This window comes from Nelumbo lutea, chromosome 7 (assembly GCF_056320005.1).
Source record: "Nelumbo lutea isolate HS-2025 chromosome 7, American lotus-T2T, whole genome shotgun sequence".
NCBI classification, from domain to species: Eukaryota; Viridiplantae; Streptophyta; class Magnoliopsida; order Proteales; family Nelumbonaceae; genus Nelumbo; species Nelumbo lutea.
Genome location: NC_142690.1, coordinates 30,328,093 through 30,347,506, shown reverse-complemented (window position 1 = coordinate 30,347,506; position 19,414 = coordinate 30,328,093). Strand labels below are relative to the sequence as shown.

The window sequence follows — 19,414 nt, the reverse complement described above, 5'->3', positions numbered from 1 at the left end:
CATTACTTTATTCTAAAGAAAAATGAATTAAATATAATGACCTTGTAATACGTACATCTTAAAATTATATATAGAGCTTGTTTGACTGCATAAAATAACGATTCTTGGTTGTATTTTCCTATTGCATTGACATCGGCCAGTTTTTTAATCAAATAAAGATTTGCTTCCATGTGATGAGATTTCTTCAATACCAACTACCCAATTTTCTGTGTTTTTTTTTTTATTTGGTTTTTTACATCTAATTGAATATGGACAGCAGAACCCAAGATGAATGGTTTCATTTTAAGCCTTGTTTGGTGTACTTTGTGTGTGAGTTGTTGGCTTTTTAAAAGTCTGACAGTTTGTATTTTGGTTTTTTCCCATTTGATTGGGAAAAAAATCTAATTGTCGAAAGTCGCAGTCCGAAAAAAACATGGAAAGCCCATTTTAGGCTATTTTCAGAAAGTTCCAAATAAAGTTTTTGTTTTTTTTTTCTTAATTCATTTTCATGCAGAAAGACACGCCTTAACCATACAATCTTCAGATGGCCCTTTAATTAATTTGTCCATAATGAAACACCAACACCAAGGCCCACTTCAAGCCAAACAATCTACATTAATTATATATATCTTTGAACAACGCTAGAGCTTTGAATATATAGAAGGGGTGGATTGAATGAAGAATTTTCCAGTGGGGAGTTCATCAGGTGGGAGAAGAGCGATCCTAGTTCCAATGTGGGCTGCCACATGAGCCGAGTGAAATCCCTTGCCACGTGTCATAGATGTTCTAGTGAATCCCGGACAGAAGCAATTCACACTTAAACCACGTCCCTCGTAACGCTTTGCCTGAAGCCTGGAATACGCATTCAGAGCAAGCTTAGACACAGAGTAGTCAGTCCATTTCTCAGGCCACCCTTGCTCCATCCATGTCCCCTTCTTCACGTTCTCAAGGAACTCTCTCAACATTCTCTCGATTCGCTCCTCTGACAGCTCTTCTTCTTGCAAACTCTCTCTTACAGCAGGATTTCTCACCTTCTACATGGCAATAACAAATGAAGGTAGCCCTGGTTGTTAGCTTAATTCCACTTCCACTTGAAACATGAAAAAACCCCAAATGACTTAAGCTTTGGGAATTATTCTTTTGAACCCTAGTTTCGCTTCGCATGGGTTCCCTCAGGCCACAGGAGTTCGGATCTACTGACTATGACACATTGCTAGCCACGCACATCTTATTCTTACCACACATCAGGAACATTGGTTGTACTTCAAAACACCGATATATATTCTCGATGTATACGCGTGTGGCCAGCAGATCCGTCTATTGGGAGCATCTTCCATAAAGGTATTTTCAATATACGGTGAGATGTGCATGTGGGGTGCACTCTGTGATGCACCAATTAATATGAACTCCTTGGCTTTAGGTAAAGGGTTGGACTATGATGCCAGAAAACTTATAACCAATCAACTGGTATGATAGAAGCGGTTAACCAATCAGGTGGTTCATCAAAATTTACCAGGATTGGTGGTGGAGGTTTGATTGATCAAAACTCTTCCTGTATCATACTTTTCTTGCATCATAAATTTATGGGAAAATTCCTGATTAGTACCTTGTATTTTGGGCCTAATGCCACTTTGGTCCCCGAACTTTAAAATGCAAAAATTCTGTACTCAAAATTTCAAAACGTGTCAATCCATTATTCGTCGATAACCAGCCGTTAAGTGGCATTTAAAAAGATACAAATACCCTTCAAGTGTCATCTAATTTTCTTTATCAACCATTCAAAAGATGACAAAAAATTAACAGTCGCAAATCCTTATCTTTTCTATTCAAGAATGTTGACAAAAAATTAACAGACCCAATTTTGTAGAACAGAAGAGGCAAGGATTTGGGACTGTTAATTTTTTGTCAACATTTGGATAGTTGATCAAGAAAATTATACGACACTTAAAGGGCATTTGTGTTTTTTTCAAATGCCACTTAACGGCTGATTAACAATTGATTAACGACAGGTACTGGATTGACACGTTTTGAAAGTTCAAATATTGAATTGTCGCATTTTAAAATTGAGGGACCAAAATGACATTAGGCCCAAAGTACAAGGTACTAATCGGAAATTTCCCCTAAATTTATTCATATTTATAAAAGCAATTCTCACCGAATGCTTAAAACACTTTTTGGCTCAAAATTTGTTTAAACTGAGCCTAATCAACTTATGTTTAGTAAGAGTTGTGAGCTAATGTTCATGGCAATAACAAAAGAGTGTAGGTCTTGGTGATAGCGAAAACCCAAAATGGCTTAAGGTTGCTTTTGGATAAGCTTTTCCATTTGTGTTTTGGCTTCAGGTTATTATGTTTATAAAAGCAGCTATTAGTCTTGCCAAACACCCAAAAACACTTTTTGGCTCAACTTTGTTTTTCACAGTTCAAAGCTCAAAAATAAAAGCTCCAAACGGAGCCAAATTAACTTACGTTCAGTAGACCGAGTTGTGAGCTAACGTTCAGTATCCGGCTTATGGAAGGCGATCGACGGAACAGTGGCAGAAGGGCCTCTGTCAGCAACTTGGGCCCATAAAAGTTGGTCCTAATTACAGTCTGAGCATGCTCCACTGAGTTCTCCCCAATGTCATTGAAGGATACAGCTGCATTGTTTACCTGTAGATGTTACAAGCAATTTTGTCAGACTCGGACCGGACAGAACCATTATGGGTCAAATGATTCAGCTGCCCGGTTCAATCATTGAACCTGTTCTAATTAAAAATATATAAAAAAAGAAGATAGTAGAAGATGGCTATTTTTAAATTTTAATTATCTTTTAAAGCTATTTGTTTTAGATGAAAATAATTAATCTTAAAACAATAAATATTAGAGAGTAATCACACTTTCCAAGCCAGCATTTCCCAGAACCACCCAAACCAAATAGACCATAAACATATTTACATTTTTGTCTATGCCAGGCTGCCAACCTCATGTATGAAGTTGACGGGGAAACGAGTTGGTGAGTTTTCTAATCAAAGAAGGATTACATTAATTAATTAAATAAAGGGAAAAACGTGTCGCCACCCATGCTACATATTGTAAGTTTCAGTATTAAATTGTACAAAGAAAAAAAATGAAGAAATACAGATGGCTTCTTTAATTTCTTGTTAAGGTTACATGTTTTCTCCATTATTTTAAAGGATTGATAGAGAGAGAGACAGAGAGAGGAATGATACCCAAATCCAATATCAGTAGAAATTTGACCAACTGAGCTCACATGAATTTTGATGAATAGCAGTTGCATTAGTTATGTTGATTGATTATCAGTTTTTATTAAGGTTCAAAATATCGATACAGGTCGATATCTCGGCTTATATTGGTGCTTTTTTTCTATGTGTGTGTTGTTTTCTTATTTTTTCTGAATTTGATTCAGAGGGGTCAGTTTAAGGCCTGTCTACCCTCTGAACTGTGATCTGATCCAAAACACCTTCTGTAGGGCGGTGTATCAAAAAGGTCCCGATACAGCCCAATATGTATCAAATATTTGAACCTTAAATTCTCTCTCTAGGTATCTATCTAAAGAGAGATGTTTGCATATACTTACAAGAATATCCAACCCTCCAAATTGTTTGTTCAGCCATGAGACAAAGGCGTAGATGGAACCGGGGTCTGATACATCCAACTGAGAGAATTCTACATAAAGTCCTTCAGCTCTAAGTGACTCAACTGCCTGCTGACCCTTAGACAAATCTCTGGATGTAAGGATCACTGTTAGTCCCATCTCTGCGAGTCTCTTAACCATTGCAAAACCAATGCCCTTGTTTGCCCCGGTCACAACAGCTACCGTATCTTCAGACCACCATCTGCAAGCCCCATATCATCTCATGTTACATTACAGAAGAATATACAAGAAATCTAGAGAGAGAGAGAGGTGTCTCACCTGGTTGTGGAGAGATGAAGAGAAGAACTTATTGACCTGTCTGAGGGGAAGGAAACCTCAAGTTCTTTTGATTCCATTGCATAGAAATGATGATCAAACCTTATTGAGACAAATTGCAAAACAACACCGTATATATAGATGTATAAAATAGGGAAAAATCCCAATTAGTATCATGTATTTTGGGCCTAGTGCTATTTTGGTCCTTCAAACTTTAAAATGTGATAATTCAGTACATGAACTTTTAAAACATGTCAATTTAGTACTTACCGTTAACTAGCTGTTAACCAGTCATTAAGTAGCATTTGAAAAAGATACAAATACCCTTTGAGTTTCATCTAGCTTTCTTTATAAATCCTCCAAATATTAACAAAAAATTAACAGTCCCAAATATTTGCCTCTTCTATTCAAGAAAGTTTGGGTCAGTAGAATGCCCATTGAGACATGACCCTAACTTTCTTGAATAGAATAAGCGAGGATTTGAGACTTTTATTTATTTTTCAATGTTTGGATGATTTATAAAGAAAATTAAGTGACATTTAAAAGGCATTTGTGTCTTTTCAAATGCCACTTAACAGCTCATTAACAACTAATTAATGGTAGGTACTGGATTAACACATTTTGAAAATTCAGGTGCTAAATTGATGCATTTTAAAGTTCAAAGACCAAAATGACACTAAACCCAAAATATAGGATACTAATTGAAAAATTTCCCCATAAAATAAGAGCAAGTGTTGTGGCAAATTAAATTAAAGGAGGGTGAAGTAGTCAAAGCATATGAATTGTAACAGCGATTGTCTATAGAGCTATGGTACACCGATTATAATATTTGCACTTGTTATTTTTTTTTCCTTTCATCGCGAGGAGAATTGAATGGTCAATCAAACCAGATGGACCCTCTAGTTTACTGACCATATGGAAACTTCTATCATCCATGTCAACCTTGTAAATTCATTTATTGAAGCGTACCATTTTATATTATAAATTTAATTATTAAAAGATACGACATGAAACGGGGCAGATCTTAGTGGGTTCAACCAAATTCATGTCCACATTCAATGAGAAACTGGGAGCCGGTGCATGATTTATTATTCGTCATAGAGATGGCAATTTTTCTCATTTCCCTAATCTTTGTGGGGATTCGCCCCGAATGAAATGGGGATTTATTTTCTCATAAAAATGGAGATGAAGAAATTTTCATCCCCGTTTGTAGGAACGGAGACGGGGATGGGGATTTTCATGGGAGTGAGGATGGGGAGAAACTCCCCGTCCCCACCCCGCCCCATTGCCATTCCTAATTCATCAGATCTCATCGGATGGATTCGTTTATGCATCCAGATTCGTTTTCTCCACTAAAATAGAAATATGGACCAGAGAATCTCAGATTGGTTTGCTCCATTTGCCCTAACTAAAAATAGGGTATCAGTGTTGCCACATGGCAATTTTTCAGGTGGGATGAGAATAGTGGTACTATGACATAACAAAGAAGTTCTACATATAGTCCTGTTAGACCGTCGTATCTATGTTTGCAAGTTGGCTAAATTAGCCAAACTGAGGGGTGACTTAATTGATATATTAGCTGGTTTGGTGTAGTATTGACATAGATTCCATTCCTGCAATCACCGGCTTTGGGGATGAAAGTCGTTGGTGGTGCACATCACACCAAATACCAAAAAAATTGAAACTAAATTAGGTTGAGTTGAGATAAAATCCAACCCGAGTTGTTACTTGTTAGACCTGGACTCAACCCTAATTGGCTTCGGGCTAACCCACCCCAACAAGATGGTGTGATCCCTATCGTGTTCAACATACACTGGCCCAAAATTTCCCAACTTATTAAATGCTTTCAGACTTTGGTTCATGGCAACCATGGGGCTCACACGGTTTACAGAGTGACCCCTCCTACTGAATCATTATATAATTCTAGAATCTAAGTACTATGATTGAGGGGTAGGGATCTGCTAGCAATGGTGTCCCAACAGGCCATTGCAGCTGTACATTAGGACGTGTTCATATAGCGCATTGTTGCTAGGGAGATGTTCCCAATGTGCGATTATAGTTGCCAGTTGGGATGTGTTGGTATAGCGCATTATTGGTAGCAGATCTGAACTTATGAGTCATGACCAATCAATCAAGTTCCTCTTTTTCTATGTGGTTATACACACAAGGGGTGGTCCATCGCCCATCCCGAGCCCATGACCCCCAAACTCTGGTGTAGGCTGAATTCAGGTGGTTGTTTAGTTCTATTGCTGTTTATCTTATAAATGTTTTGTACTGTAATTTCCTTAAAAAATTAGAGAAGTTTTGAGAAACATTTATTAAGGATTTTTGACAGCTAAGTATTTTATGTGCCAAACAAGGGAAAAAACACCTTAAGAAATGACATTTTCCCATCAATCCCAAGTCTTCCATACAACTAGCAGGAAACCTCACCAATCAGTCAGTTGGCATCTTGCGATGACAGTCCAAATTGGGCCTTTTATATTCATTTTTCATTAAAAACGTGTGGAAAATCTTGTTGAAGGATTATAATGAGTGTGATATTCCAGTTAAATATGGACAGTCGGCTCTTAAGATTCAAAGCTGCATATTTTTCTCTTCCAACGTGTCCCAATTTAATTTGGGGTCGCAATTAAGGCTATATTTGATTTGAAAGAAAAGATAGGAAAAGAAAGGGAAGTATATATAGAAAAACTTATATAAGATTTGTAAAGGTTTATGTCCCCTCTTTTCCCTACTTTTTCCTTCAAACCAAACACATATTGATTGCAAATATTCTTTTATTCATGCTCATGATAATGTGCAGGATGGTGTTCAAAATAATTCACTTTTCTCATGTAGTCCAACTCAGGCCATTAGGAGACAGGAAATCTGGCTGTCTAAATTTGACGGTCTGGAGTGGAGATCACTTTGGCTGGGCTGTTTTTGGGAGCCTCTACGTATTATACCTTAATTAGCTATTTCAGGTCCTCCTCACTTGTCTTTTCAACTAAAAAAGAATTCAATGTAAAGTACTGTTTTGCCCATACTCATTAAAAGATGTCATTCTCCTAAAACAGTTCAGGCTGTTTCTAAAAAGTTTTTCCTCTGGTTTGTCATTAGGGCTCTCCTCTCATGAGAGAGAGAGAGAGCTATTGACAGCCAAAGCTGTTGAATGCAGACAGCCAAAACTATAATGCTCAGTTAATTGGTGAAAATGCGTTTGGTTTATTTTTATTGTTAATTTTTTGCTTCACAGTTGATTTTAGTCTTATTTGTTTGTGAGAAATAAAATTGGAAATAAAATTATATTGTCCTTACCTTATATAAGAGAATGGAGGTAGCTGAAGGGTTATTTGTTTGGAAATGAGGTAGGAGGCAAGATGATGCATTATCACTTTATACAAGAGAATGGAGATAGGAAGAAGAAGGTGGTGTAAATTTTACTTCAGTTTTTGAAATACAAAATTTTTATTGCCAAGGAATATAAATTAATGAGACAAAATAATATGACTTTTATATCATATAAGAATGCAAACTATGATTACAAACAAATAGATGCAAAATTTGTATTTTGATTAATATTTGCACTGCAAAGTGCAAACAAATAGAGCATGAGATTATTGTAAAAACTGTAATTTAAGTGTATAAGATGTATGGATTCATACATGTATTAATGAGCGAATTCGAATTCTGCTTCGGTCAGTGTAAGCCCGTGCTCACACTGTTTGAACAACCTCTTGCAACCTTGCATTGGGAATATGTCTCCATTAAAAGTATTGATTCTAGGGTGATTCTTAAAAGTTGAAATCTGGTTATTGCATAAAATAACAAACTTCATAAGCTGGTCTCAATTAATGACTTATATTTCTCTCACATCTATGGAAGTGAGTTTTTGTCTCTCACACTCTTCATGAGAGTTTTTCTTTCACATCTATGGATGTGAGTTTTCATTTTTTTCTCTTCATTTTGGTGTTTGTTGGAGGGGTTCTTTGGACAGATTTGAGAGACGACGGTTTTGATCCAGGCCTATGGAGCAGACTCGGGATCTTTGGTTCTATTCATTCTAATCTTTGTTTTCCCTATGCTCTTTTTCTTATTTCTGTTGTGTCTTGGTCGAATTCATGTGTGGTGTGCCTTTGGGGTCTGCTATGGTTATCCATCTGTTTTGTAACGATGTTATTGTTCCTAACAAGCCTTTTTCCGATGATGTTTGAGTTCTCTCCAGCGACATTCCTGCTCCAACTGTTTTGGTTTCTATACGACATGGATGGATGGTTTAATTGCACATTTTACGAGCCTACAGTTACAAGTTACAATTTCTTTTGTACACTTTTGACTTTCTGTGAAGCCTATTCCTTGAATGTTTGAACGGTGAAACGTTAGAGAGAGTTCTATAACAGAGGCAATCTTCGGCCTCTCCCGTTGTCAGTTTTCGATATTGCCATGAATTAGGTGCCATAGTATCTGCTTTCTCTATACCCCTTGAGGGTTTTGCGTAATTGATTCAAATCGTTTTTCTCATGGTGCTCATCTGTTTTTATCTGATCATGCTTAACATGTTTTTTTTTTTTTTTTTGTATTTTTGTTACTTTTTCTACATTCCACTTTGTAACCTGAACATTTATTAATTAGCTTGGCTTTGGGCGTAAAAAAAACCTACTTGAGATTCGTGCATTTTTTCTAATTCATTAATCATTATTTTATTTCTTTATTTAAATGAAGAAGAAAAGTGACCCAAACGTGGTTGCTGACTCTCTGTCTTCAGTTGTTGACATTTTTTTAGCATACTTAATTTAATAAAGAAACGGCTTATTAAATTAATGTGGAGGATTAGGTAATGGAGGTCTCTACTCTCTAGACACAATGAGAAAGCACGTGGAAGATGGTGACAGGCAAAATTCAAGTGGAAGGTATAAGTTAAGGCTGTATTTAGTTTGATATACAAATAAGGGAGAAACAAAAAAGTTGAGGGAAAGTCATTAAGAAATTTTGTGGAATAAATACCTCTCAATCTTTTTTGTTTCTCTTATTTTTCTGTAAAACCAAACAAAGCTTTAAAGGTGATTTGTTTAATCATGGTTTTCAAAACTGGATCTGACCAGATGGTTGGATAGGAAAAATAGGAAACCAGTCAGGTGATTGTTTCTTGTTTTCCCTAAAACCGGATTTTTGACAAAAAACGTTGATTTTGTTAGAAAACCACTGATCCTGGTGTTCGAACCGTTCAATAATTTTACCCTTTTTTTTTGTCAGAACGGGTATCTATTCGGTTTTCGACCATTCAACCCAGGAACCAGACCCTTGACCAGTTCATTGTTCGAGTCGGTTTTTGCTCTCATTTTATCCAGAGGCCTCCATGTTAGCATGACTATTTTATAAGAAGAATTTGGTAGACTACAGACCATTAAGATTCTATTACCTAACTATCCACAATTATGTAGTTAGTCCATTTAGCTATTTATATATATAACCGTCTCAATTGAGGCAAGCTGTTGACTTAAGCCTGGTACGTGGGAGTTGGGGTCACCTGCCAACGAAATATATTCCAACACCCTCCCAATATGAGCTGATACCGCACATATCACCATGAAATTGGGACACACCTTAAAACAAATGGGTCTGTCATGTATGAGATGTGGGGTGTCAGATTATGTTGGTAGGGTGTTGGAATGTATTTTAGTGGCAGGTGATCTCAACTTGGGGTGTGGAACCATGGCTAGGATCATTAATGGCAACGGGGCGAGTTTGGGGGGGGGGCATCCCCTCTTCCCATCTCAAAGCCAAAATCCCTTATTTGGGGTAGTTTAAAAATATATTATATTTGGGGTATTTTAAAAATTAAATTATATGAATTTAGCAATATTTTAAACATTAGATTATGGGATGCTAAAGATTTTAGGAATTTGGGGGAAATTTAAAGATATTTTAGAAATTAATATTAAACATAGGCTTATTTTAATAATTTACCACTGGGTTCAGGACCAGTTCAGGGAATTATATGCAAAATCCGTTTCCTCTCTATCCCGTTCCCAATTCAGGGCAAAAGTATTTTTCCCGTCCCCACTCGTCCTATTTAAGATCCTAGTCAGATAATGTTGGGAGGGTGTTACATTTCTATTTACATTCCATATAAGCACCATTAGGTGTACCAAAATCATGTTTGGATGGATGGCTTTAATTTCAAATGTTTGGCACCAAACTACAATGAAAGCTATTGTGCGTTAATTGTACAGTGTGTCAAAAGACTCTCAATACATGTTCAATACAAACATTGACACTTAAAACTCCCATGCTAATGCATTTAGACCTGTAGTCCAAGTTGGTATTGATTCTAGTGAAAGATTTCCTGCATTAAAGGGATGAGTTACAAGAAAAGGCAGAGATAAGGGTTGAAGAGTTCTTTGATATTGCTTTATATAATATATACATGGTATTTTTACTATTTTTTTTGTATGTTTTCAGTGGTATTCATATTAGGAAATCTTGAAAAGCCTGATTTAGTGATATAAATGCTAGTTTCTTTGCTATGATTGAAATAGTGAATTTTGTTCTTTTCTCTTTGCACTTCTTTCTATCATCCTAGGATGTAGAATTGTAAAATTGTGAAATCTTAGGCTTGGAAGACAATGTACCCTCAAAATGTGAAAGAATACTGTCCTTCATCTATCTTATCCAAGCAATACAAACAAGCATTAAGAAATGGACAAAACCAAACCACCATACCATCTCATATCATATGTAAGAAGGGCCTTTGGGGAATTCATGACACTATCTAATACCCAAGAGAACAGAGAGGAAAAAAAAAGTGTGGAGGCTATCATATGGCATCCCCAAAGTGAAGGAGAGATTACAAGTAACTTTGATGCATGGGAAATGCTCAATTGCAAGCATTGCGAGTAGGGTGTAAACGGATCAAATTTGAATCAAATCAGGCAATATCCAAGTTCGAATCTGATTAGAAAACCCGATATCCAATAGATATTGAAGATTAATATTCGAATTTGAATCCAACTAAATATTCAAATATTTGATTCCATTCAAATTCGATCAATTAATTATTTTAGATAATCAATAAATATATAAAATAAATATTTTATTTATATAAAGTATATAGTTATATAAAACACTTAAATATTTTACATTATATATACGAATTAAATAATTAGTTGAGTTCGAATATTTATCGAATTGAATCGTATCATATCTGAATTTAAATTCAATTAACTATCTGATATGGATAGGATGTCCAAATTCGATCGATTAGATATTCGAATAATTCAAATTCGATTCAATTTTGTCAAACTTCATATTCAAAATCAGATTTTCGAATACTATTGACACCCCTAATTGCGAGGAATCATTTACATAAAACATATGGTCTGGGTACAATTATGATAAAAACGGCTGAAGTTTGGGCTAATATGGAAGCCCATAATATGGATTTAAACATCAAAGGGTGTCTCATCATTATTGAGGGGACTCCAAACTGGTTATCTGTTGCAAGCAACAGGTTCTCGACCCATCATGGAGACTAAAGAACATCATCAGCTACTACTTAGAGATAAAAAGATTGTGGGTGGCTGAACTGCTGAAGTGATCTACAGACTCACTTACCATGAGGCCAATCAAGCTGCAGATTAGCTAGTCCATTTAGCCCGAGGGCTCTTCTTTGGCATCTTGATATAATTGTTTCAGGTGATGTGTGGGGATGCGCTACCCTTGGTCTTGTGTAGCTCCTTTCAATCCGTGGGGACGTGCTACCCCCAGTCTCAGTTCTCGCACTGGTCTTTTTATCTATTAGAAAAGAATAGAGGATATGGATATATCACTCACCAAAAGTCCAAAACTTGGGAGTTCAACCTGCACTTCAAGATCCAAGAAAAAGATAAGAGGATTAAATTAAATGGGTTGGTCGCTTTAGAGGGAAAACAAATAGAGAAAATCAAATGGTCCCCTTGTTCCTTTTGTTGGACTAAAGATGACATTGACAATGTAGCTATTTGGTTTTATAATTTAGAGTTTGACACACCTTAAATATTGTGGAAAGTGTGGTGTTGTAACCCACTATATTGCTTTAATAATATGGTCTATAACTCACTTAGGTCAATTGAGTTTTTAACCGTAAGAAAGAGATAAATCCTTCAAATAAGGAATGCCAAAATGCAGCTTAAATAAGATAGAATTATGTAAGAATCTACACAATTTTTATGGTCTGTAATGATCACGTTTTTTTTTTTTTTACAGTTTCTGCAAATAAATGAAATTGGGTTCTTGTTTATTCTATACGAGGGCATGCACGTTGGTCCCTCCTCTCACTCACCCCACAACAAAATAAAGCTTCCATGCATTGAGCTTTGGCATAAAGAGATGGAGTAAAGAGAAGATTGCGTTTGGTGTTGTTTTCAATCTCATAACATGGGAAACATGTCAACTGTTACGTTGAGACTTTCTTTCTATTATGTAGTTCCTCCACTTAGGGATGGCAATTTTTCCCATTTCCGATGGGGATCCGACTTCCCCAACCCGATGGGGTCGAGAACGGGGATTGTTTTGTTGGGGTGGGACGGGGATGATGATTGGGGTCCCCTCTCTGCCCCGACCCCGATTATATATATATATATAGATATATATAATCGGGGTGGCCAGGAGCTCGGAGGACAAAGGAGATGGCACAGAGAGGAGAGGAGTGGTCTTCGTAGTTCTCGAGCTCACCTCTTCTTTACCTTTTGGCTGTTCGGGCTGACTTGGTCCAAAGAGTTGGCTTGGGACTATAGCTCGGCGTGTCTTACGACGCCGCTTCTGCTGCTTCTTGATCGGTTCAACATTTGTGTTGCCAACTTCAGTGTTGCTGGGCACTGTTCTGGCATGGAGTTGCTCGGACTACTAACGCTGACTGCTGTGGATAGATGGGCCTTGTCTAGAGTCCGTGGCCAGAACCCCGAACCGGTTCCCTGCGAGTGAACCTTCAAACTGCGAAGGTCGAGGTAAAGTAGCTCTGGCGGGCTGAGTGTCTCCTGACCTATTCACTTGCTGCGAGGCGGGAGGAGTGACTTGCCTTTCCCTCCTGCTGTGGGATAAGACCTGGCTCCTGAGAGGATTTTGGATCTGGGATGTCTCTCTCCAGCAAGGAGGGCGATTGTCCTGATGGCGAGACTTGTTCTGCTGTGTCGTCGGATGCCAAGGTGGAATTGGTTGTTGATTCTGCTGCAGTGGTGGGAACTGCTGCTGGTAGAAGTGATGTAGGACCTGCTGCTGGTAGTGTTGGAATTGCTGGACCTGTTGCATTTGGACCAGAATAGCCCGCACACAGTGTACCAAGTCGTCGAGCTGATTCTGTCCAACTCCAGGGGGAACCAGTTGGTTCAGCAAACATCGTACCCGCTACAGGAAGAAGTGGGGCGTTCACCGGTGCTATGACTCGAGGCACGTTCAGTGTCAGAACCCCATTTACAAAGAGAGGCATAGTAAACTCTCCGATACACACGGATGGGACCTGGGGTTGCTCTTCGGAGACGTTCATTTCAGCATTCTGTTCGGCATTACTGGAGGATGCCATTGATTCATCAGGTAGTATGAGTAAAAAGGGTAGGATCTTGTAGAAAGCAATTCCTTTGACAGTTTTGTGGTCACTATGCAAGGAAAAATAGCAGGATTTTTTCATCAAAAGCAGCTTCAGGTTGAAAGGGTGGTAAACTTAATTGTAAATGACCTTATACATAAATCATAAAAGGAAGAAAGCCAAAGACTCCATCTGAAAGTAAACTTGATCAAAAAGGAAGAAGGAAAAGCAAACAAAACATACTTGTAGTGGAAGAAAACCCAGCTATAAAACAGATCCAAGACATACATAAATCAATAAATCAATAGATAGAGAGATTAAAAAAAATCTAGTAAATTAGAAGGGTTGAAAGAATACAAGTTTTAACATTACAAATCATAAAAGAAACCGAAAGCCCATAAACAAAGAAGGCACGAACTTGAATAAATGAACATAGTAATAAAACCATTGAAAAATTTTTGCTCTCCCTCAACATCGCCATCTTCATCGGATTTTCCAGAACTATCAGTGTTCTCGTTGCTAATCTCAACCATTTCTTCTCAGCCTCCACCTCCACCTCCATGCTTGCTGCTGCTGGTGTGCCGGCATCTTGAAATTACAGGCCTTCAAGCAGAACCCAAAAGAAAACGAAGGAAAAAAAAAAATCAAAAAGAACTGAAAAAGACCAACTAAATTAAAAACCAAAAGGGTTTTTTTTTTCCAGCCACTCCTACCTTCTCTAACAATGACGGACATCACTACAACTATGACACCTTCTTGTTGCTAACTCCCCTCTTGGGTAGTTGTCTTGGGTTTCTCTACATGCTCTGATTTTCCACTTTCTTGTCCATCCTTATTATAAGAATGGCAGAAGTAGAATAGTAACCATTTATAGATAAACCATCATGGAAGTGTTGATCTCTTTGAATGTAGGAGATGAAATTGCTTGGAGGAAAGGTACTCAAAAGTGGGAGATGAAACCGCTTGCAAGGAAGTCACTCAGAAGTGGAATAATAGTTTGTGGGAGATAAACAGTTTAAGTTTGTGGGAGAGACGGACACTATTTTTCGGTTTTTAATCCAGTGAGAGTAAAGGACATATATGCCTCTACATATGCATAGAGATGGGGGCAGAACATGTCCAATGAAAATTCCAGAAATATACATAGAACTTCACCTTACTAATTGTCTAAGCTTTGATTCACATACAAATTTCTCCTTTATTCGGTCGATCTAGAACAAATTGAAGGGAAGAAGAGCTTCTCTCCAAGTAATGCTCAAAACAAAACAAAGGGAATAAAAAAGTTCTCTCCAAGGTATGCCCAATGTTTCTCAGTGCAAGTTAAAGACCAAAGAAACATTGACAATGGTTAGGTTTTTATTCCACTATTTTTGTGGTCATTTTAGCCAGCTTTTTATCAAAAACCGAATTTTGTAGACTCAAAGATGCATTGATTTGTATTTTAACTTTTAAGATGAAATAAGACTGCTATTTTGAATCCTACACAAGGTAAATTGGTCTAAGAAAACAAGGTAAATTGGTCTGTTTACCCTATGTATTTTGATGATAACAAACACATTAAGAATACTAATGATTTATTTAAGTGTATAACATCTTTAGTAAGTTTTCTTATGCCTAATTAAAATAATAAGATAGCTACATATGATGAAGTGGAAGTTGTAGTGTGTAGCTACATGTGCTTTAATGAGTTTCTATACCATCATCAACATCTCTCAAACAAAGGAAGCTCTAACAAATCAAGCATTAAGGCTATCATGAACATAAAAACGTTAGAACTGCTAAAGATTGATCTGCTACAATAACTCATTAAGGAGTCAAAATTATACATCAAGTTCTATTTATTTATTTTTTATCTCTTCTAGAATATTTATGTAAATCAGTTGTACGATGCATTTCATGGATTCTCAACAAGACTAAATTCAGTCATCCTTAGAAACCACAATCCTTTTGGGTTTGGTTCCTTAGTTTTTTTGAGGTAAATCATATTACAAAAGTCTAAAAAACATATTTGAAAGTCAAAGGAAAAGTTTCCAAACCTATAAGAAAAATATGCCAAGGTTTCTAAGTTTTTAGGGTTGTCTATCAATAAAATTTGCATTGATTGCAAAAATGTATTGACTACCTAAAAAGATGTGTCAACTAACTATGATAATTGAGATCTACATTGCCAGGACTATGACAATGTATCGATTACCCAGAATGATGTGTTGACTAATTGTGACAATTGAGGCATGTAAGTGCCTAGTTTGAGAAGATGTCTGCTACCCAAAATGATGTATCAACTACTCATATTGACTGAATTCACAAGCCTATCAGTCGACTGAAGGAGAAAAAAGATTTTTTCCTTCATGTTGTAGTTAACTATCAGAATAATGCAGTCATCTACCATTTAAAGGCTCTAACAGCTACTACTAAATCTGGAAAGCCTTTTAATTAGTTGAAGGAAATTCGAATAATTTCACAAGGAGGTAAAATCCCTCCAATAACTAGAAAATGGTTACTTGCTCTCAATCTTTCAATAAATGGACGGCGTTTATAGCATTAATTCAAAGACTAAAGAGCAAGAACCAAGTTTTGAATCAAGTTTGTAAAAAACATGTGCTTTCATTTATACATATTGTATATAATTGTCTTTCAAAGAGAGTGCAAGCTAAGAGTTAGAGTCCTTTCGGAGGAGATCCTTGAGCTTTTATTTGGTTTTAAGGTGAGCTTCGTAGAGAAGCAATTGAGCTCGCTCTTACCCATATGTTGGCATCATCCTCCTTGAGCTAAGCATCTATGTGTACTCTAGAAATTGATTAGTTTGAGCTGTAATTATTTATATATGCCTATTAAGAGGTAAACGTTCTCCTATACTTAATGGATGATCTTTAAGTAGATAGGTGTTCAACAAGATCTTGTTAGTGGAAGACGATTAAGATCTTGTTAGCATCTCTGCTAAGCCCAACTACAAGGTCTTACAGGCACCTAGAAGCCCTACTGGTTTGGGTCTTGTTGGTTCCTACTATAAGTCCAATTAGAAAGGTATTGTATGCAATTAATTGTAAAGTCTTAATAGTCATAAAGGCTTGGTTGGCACTGGGGAAGTCCAATCAATTAGTAGAAAATCTTTAGTGGTGTTTTGAGATAAGGTTGTTGAACCTCTATAAAAACTTCCATGTGCCTTTTTTGTGTTTTTGTTTTTTTTTTTTCAAGATTATTTTTCTTGTGCTAACTTCTCTCAACTTCAATACTTGAAACCTTGAGGTCTTGCAAATATGCTCTTTATTTGTTGTCTTCTTTACTAACTCAAGGCTTATTTGTTGCTCTGAAGTCCTGAAGTCTGATTTCTGAAAGTGCAATAATTACATTAAGAGGTATATTAGTATTGATGAATTTTTCTTTCCTCTGAATTCTGGAAAATATCAAATATCTATTTTGATCCTACGTATGAGAGTTTTTGTTTGTATTTTTGGGACTATCATTGGAAAATAAAATATTGTATGATTGCACTTTAAGAAATAAGAGATAAGAGGAAACAAACAAGCATTCAAATCAATTGCACTAACATCACTAATATTACTGCTTGTCTTTATATCTATTGTTATTATTATTGCTTACATTTATTGTTCATTTATATTTCAACAATGTTTACTTTTCTACAATTAGTTTAGATTATCTTGCTAGCTAGTCAACATCTCAAATATCTTGAGTAGTATGTCCTTTTTCTCTCCTAACTTGTTTGTGGCTGCTCCTCTCTCTAGTTGCAATGGGATACACTACTAGGTGCAACTACCATTTACATTTTAGGTACTCCTTTACATTTCTATAATTATTTACATTTATTTCTTAATTGTAGAATTATTAAATGGATAACATATTGGATAACGTATTGGTTGAAATTATTTACATTTATTTCTTAATTGTGGATGCTCAAGGTTTTTAAAACCGAATTGGACAACAAATTGGTTAGGGGTCCGGTTTCCAGGTCTAACGGTCTGATTGTTAGAATCGAACGAACGACCCATTTTGACAAAAAAATAAAAAATAAAAAAAAATGATCAAAGCCGTTGAATGGTTCAACCCATTTTGACAAAAAAATAAAAAATAAAAAAAATGATCAAAGCCGTTGAATGGTTCAAACTGTTCAACCGCCTAGGTCAACAGTTTGTTGACCAAATCAACACTTTTTTTTGGGCAAAATTCTGGTTTTGGAGAAAAACGGAACCGGTCACCTAACCAGTTCCCGGTTTTTCCAGTTCGATCATTCGGTCCAGTCCGGTTTTGAAAACCATGCTACAGCTCTTTAATTGTTTAATTCTTTATTAGTTGTTATCTTCTTCTTAGTAGTCTTTATATTTACTATTGTGATCTTTTGTTTAAACGCTACCCCCTGTAACTCTTGCTACTATATTGTTTATCTATTTTGTAGTTGTAGGTTCACTAGCTCAATAATTTGGTTAATTCAAATTTACCATCTTGATTAATTGTTGAACCTAATTGAATAAGCCTTCAACCTTCCATTGCATATTATATGTGAAAAGGCTTAGATTTTAGTTTGAGGGCTAGGGTTTGTTTAATAGTTTGTGAGTTCAAATTTAATTCTAGCACAACTAGAGTTTTTAGAGTCTACCAAATTCACTCCCTCTTGGCTAAAGCCATCGTTCCCAACAAAAACCTAATTTCTTAATTAATGTAATAAGTCATTAACACTATGTTTATACTTTTAATTATTATTATTATGGGTAATTACTGTTAACACTAATTAGTTAAGTAAAAACCCATCCATAGTGTTAATGACTTGTTACAGTAAATAACAGTAATACTATGATAAATTACTGTAATGACCCATTAATTACTGTTATGATATATTATTGTTAATAATGATTAACTACTTCAAAAATCAGCAAAGTAATTAAAACTATGATTAATTAATTAATTACTATTAATATTAGTTGAAATTTGAATTACTATTAATCTCTTTACTAATTGTAATTAATGAAATTTTCAACTAATTAATAGTAATTACTTATTAACAGTAATTTCTAGTTGTAAATTTTATCAATTTCAAAAATAAATTATCATTAATTATTTAAAAAAAATACTGTTAACAATAGTTATTCAAATTTACAAGAATTAAACTCTAAATTGTTGTTGTCATTTTATTTTTTATGTATTACTTAAATTATCAGTAATTGTTCTCTTCATTGAACATTAAACCGTTATTACTAATTATTAAAAATTATCAGAATTTTGTGGTAATTTTTGGAAATTAGCAAAATAAATTGAGTAATTTTTGAAAATTACTCAACAATTGAAAATTACCATAAAGTATTAACATTGAGTTTTCCATTAACTATTTAAGAATAAATTATTAGGAATTATTGAAAATTACTAGAAATTAGCAAAATAAATATCAGTAAATTATTGCTATTATATTAAATAATTATAAAAAATTTATCAATTGATTATCAAAATTTACTAGAAATTATTTAACATTGAGTTTATATTGGTAATTATAAAATATCAAAATTGGTAAATTATTAGTAATTATAGAAAATTGTTAGAAATTATCAATAAATTATTTAGTAATTACCAGAACTTAAATGTAGCTATTCAAAATTACAAGAATTAAATAGTAAATTGTAATTATTTATGAAAATGATCAACTACCAGAAATTTTTAGTAATTACTTCAATTTATCATAAATTATCAGTTATCAAAAATTATTGGTAATTATTGTTGATGACTACTGCTAGTTTAAAATTATTGAAATTCGTTAAGATGATTGTTGGTTAATTGAAATTTGTTCATTTAAATTTGAAACTTGTTGTGTATTTATTGAAAATTTGTTCGTTTCTTCTGATTCTTTTGATTTGCTTATAGGTATTATTGTTTCAGTTGGCCTTGTTGTTTAACAAGATCCAATGGATAGGGTTCAGCTTGGCCTTGTGCAAATGTTATAAGATTCCCATCTAAATGTCATTTAACAAAGTTTTAAGA

The 19,414-nt window shown here is 35.3% G+C and overlaps 1 protein-coding gene and 1 long non-coding RNA gene across 2 annotated transcripts; both read right to left on the bottom strand.

Moving 5' to 3' along the window:
• Nucleotides 1-513: 513 nt before the first annotated feature.
• Nucleotides 514-3,976, bottom strand: LOC148845945 (short-chain dehydrogenase/reductase 2-like). The gene is made up of 4 exons (XM_088955542.1): nucleotides 3,895-3,976; nucleotides 3,559-3,817; nucleotides 2,448-2,630; nucleotides 514-1,013 (listed from the first exon to the last, which is right to left on the bottom strand). The coding sequence occupies exons 1-4, from the start codon at nucleotides 3,969-3,971 to the stop codon at nucleotides 621-623; spliced, it is 912 nt and encodes a 303-aa protein (XP_088811668.1). The 5' UTR covers nucleotides 3,972-3,976; the 3' UTR covers nucleotides 514-620.
• Nucleotides 3,977-11,239: 7,263 nt separating this feature from the next.
• LOC148845944 (uncharacterized) lies at nucleotides 11,240-18,335 on the bottom strand. The gene is made up of 3 exons (XR_016102222.1): nucleotides 14,146-18,335; nucleotides 12,586-14,035; nucleotides 11,240-11,733 (listed from the first exon to the last, which is right to left on the bottom strand). It is a non-coding gene; the product is annotated as an uncharacterized LOC148845944 (long non-coding RNA).
• Between the last annotated feature and the right edge of the window lie 1,079 nt (nucleotides 18,336-19,414).

What these genes read in the sequence shown, in the direction of transcription:
- LOC148845945 (XM_088955542.1), bottom strand. Translation starts at nt 3,971, where the DNA reads ATGGAATCAAAAGAACTTGAGGTTTCCTTCCCCTCAGACAGGTCAATA. An exon ending in CTTCATCTCTCCACAACCAG is followed by an intron (nt 3,818 to 3,894) that starts GTGAGACACCTC and finishes TGGGGCTTGCAG; the next exon opens with ATGGTGGTCTGAAGATACGG. An exon ending in TTGGAGGGTTGGATATTCTT is followed by an intron (nt 2,631 to 3,558) that starts GTAAGTATATGC and finishes TAACATCTACAG; the next exon opens with GTAAACAATGCAGCTGTATC.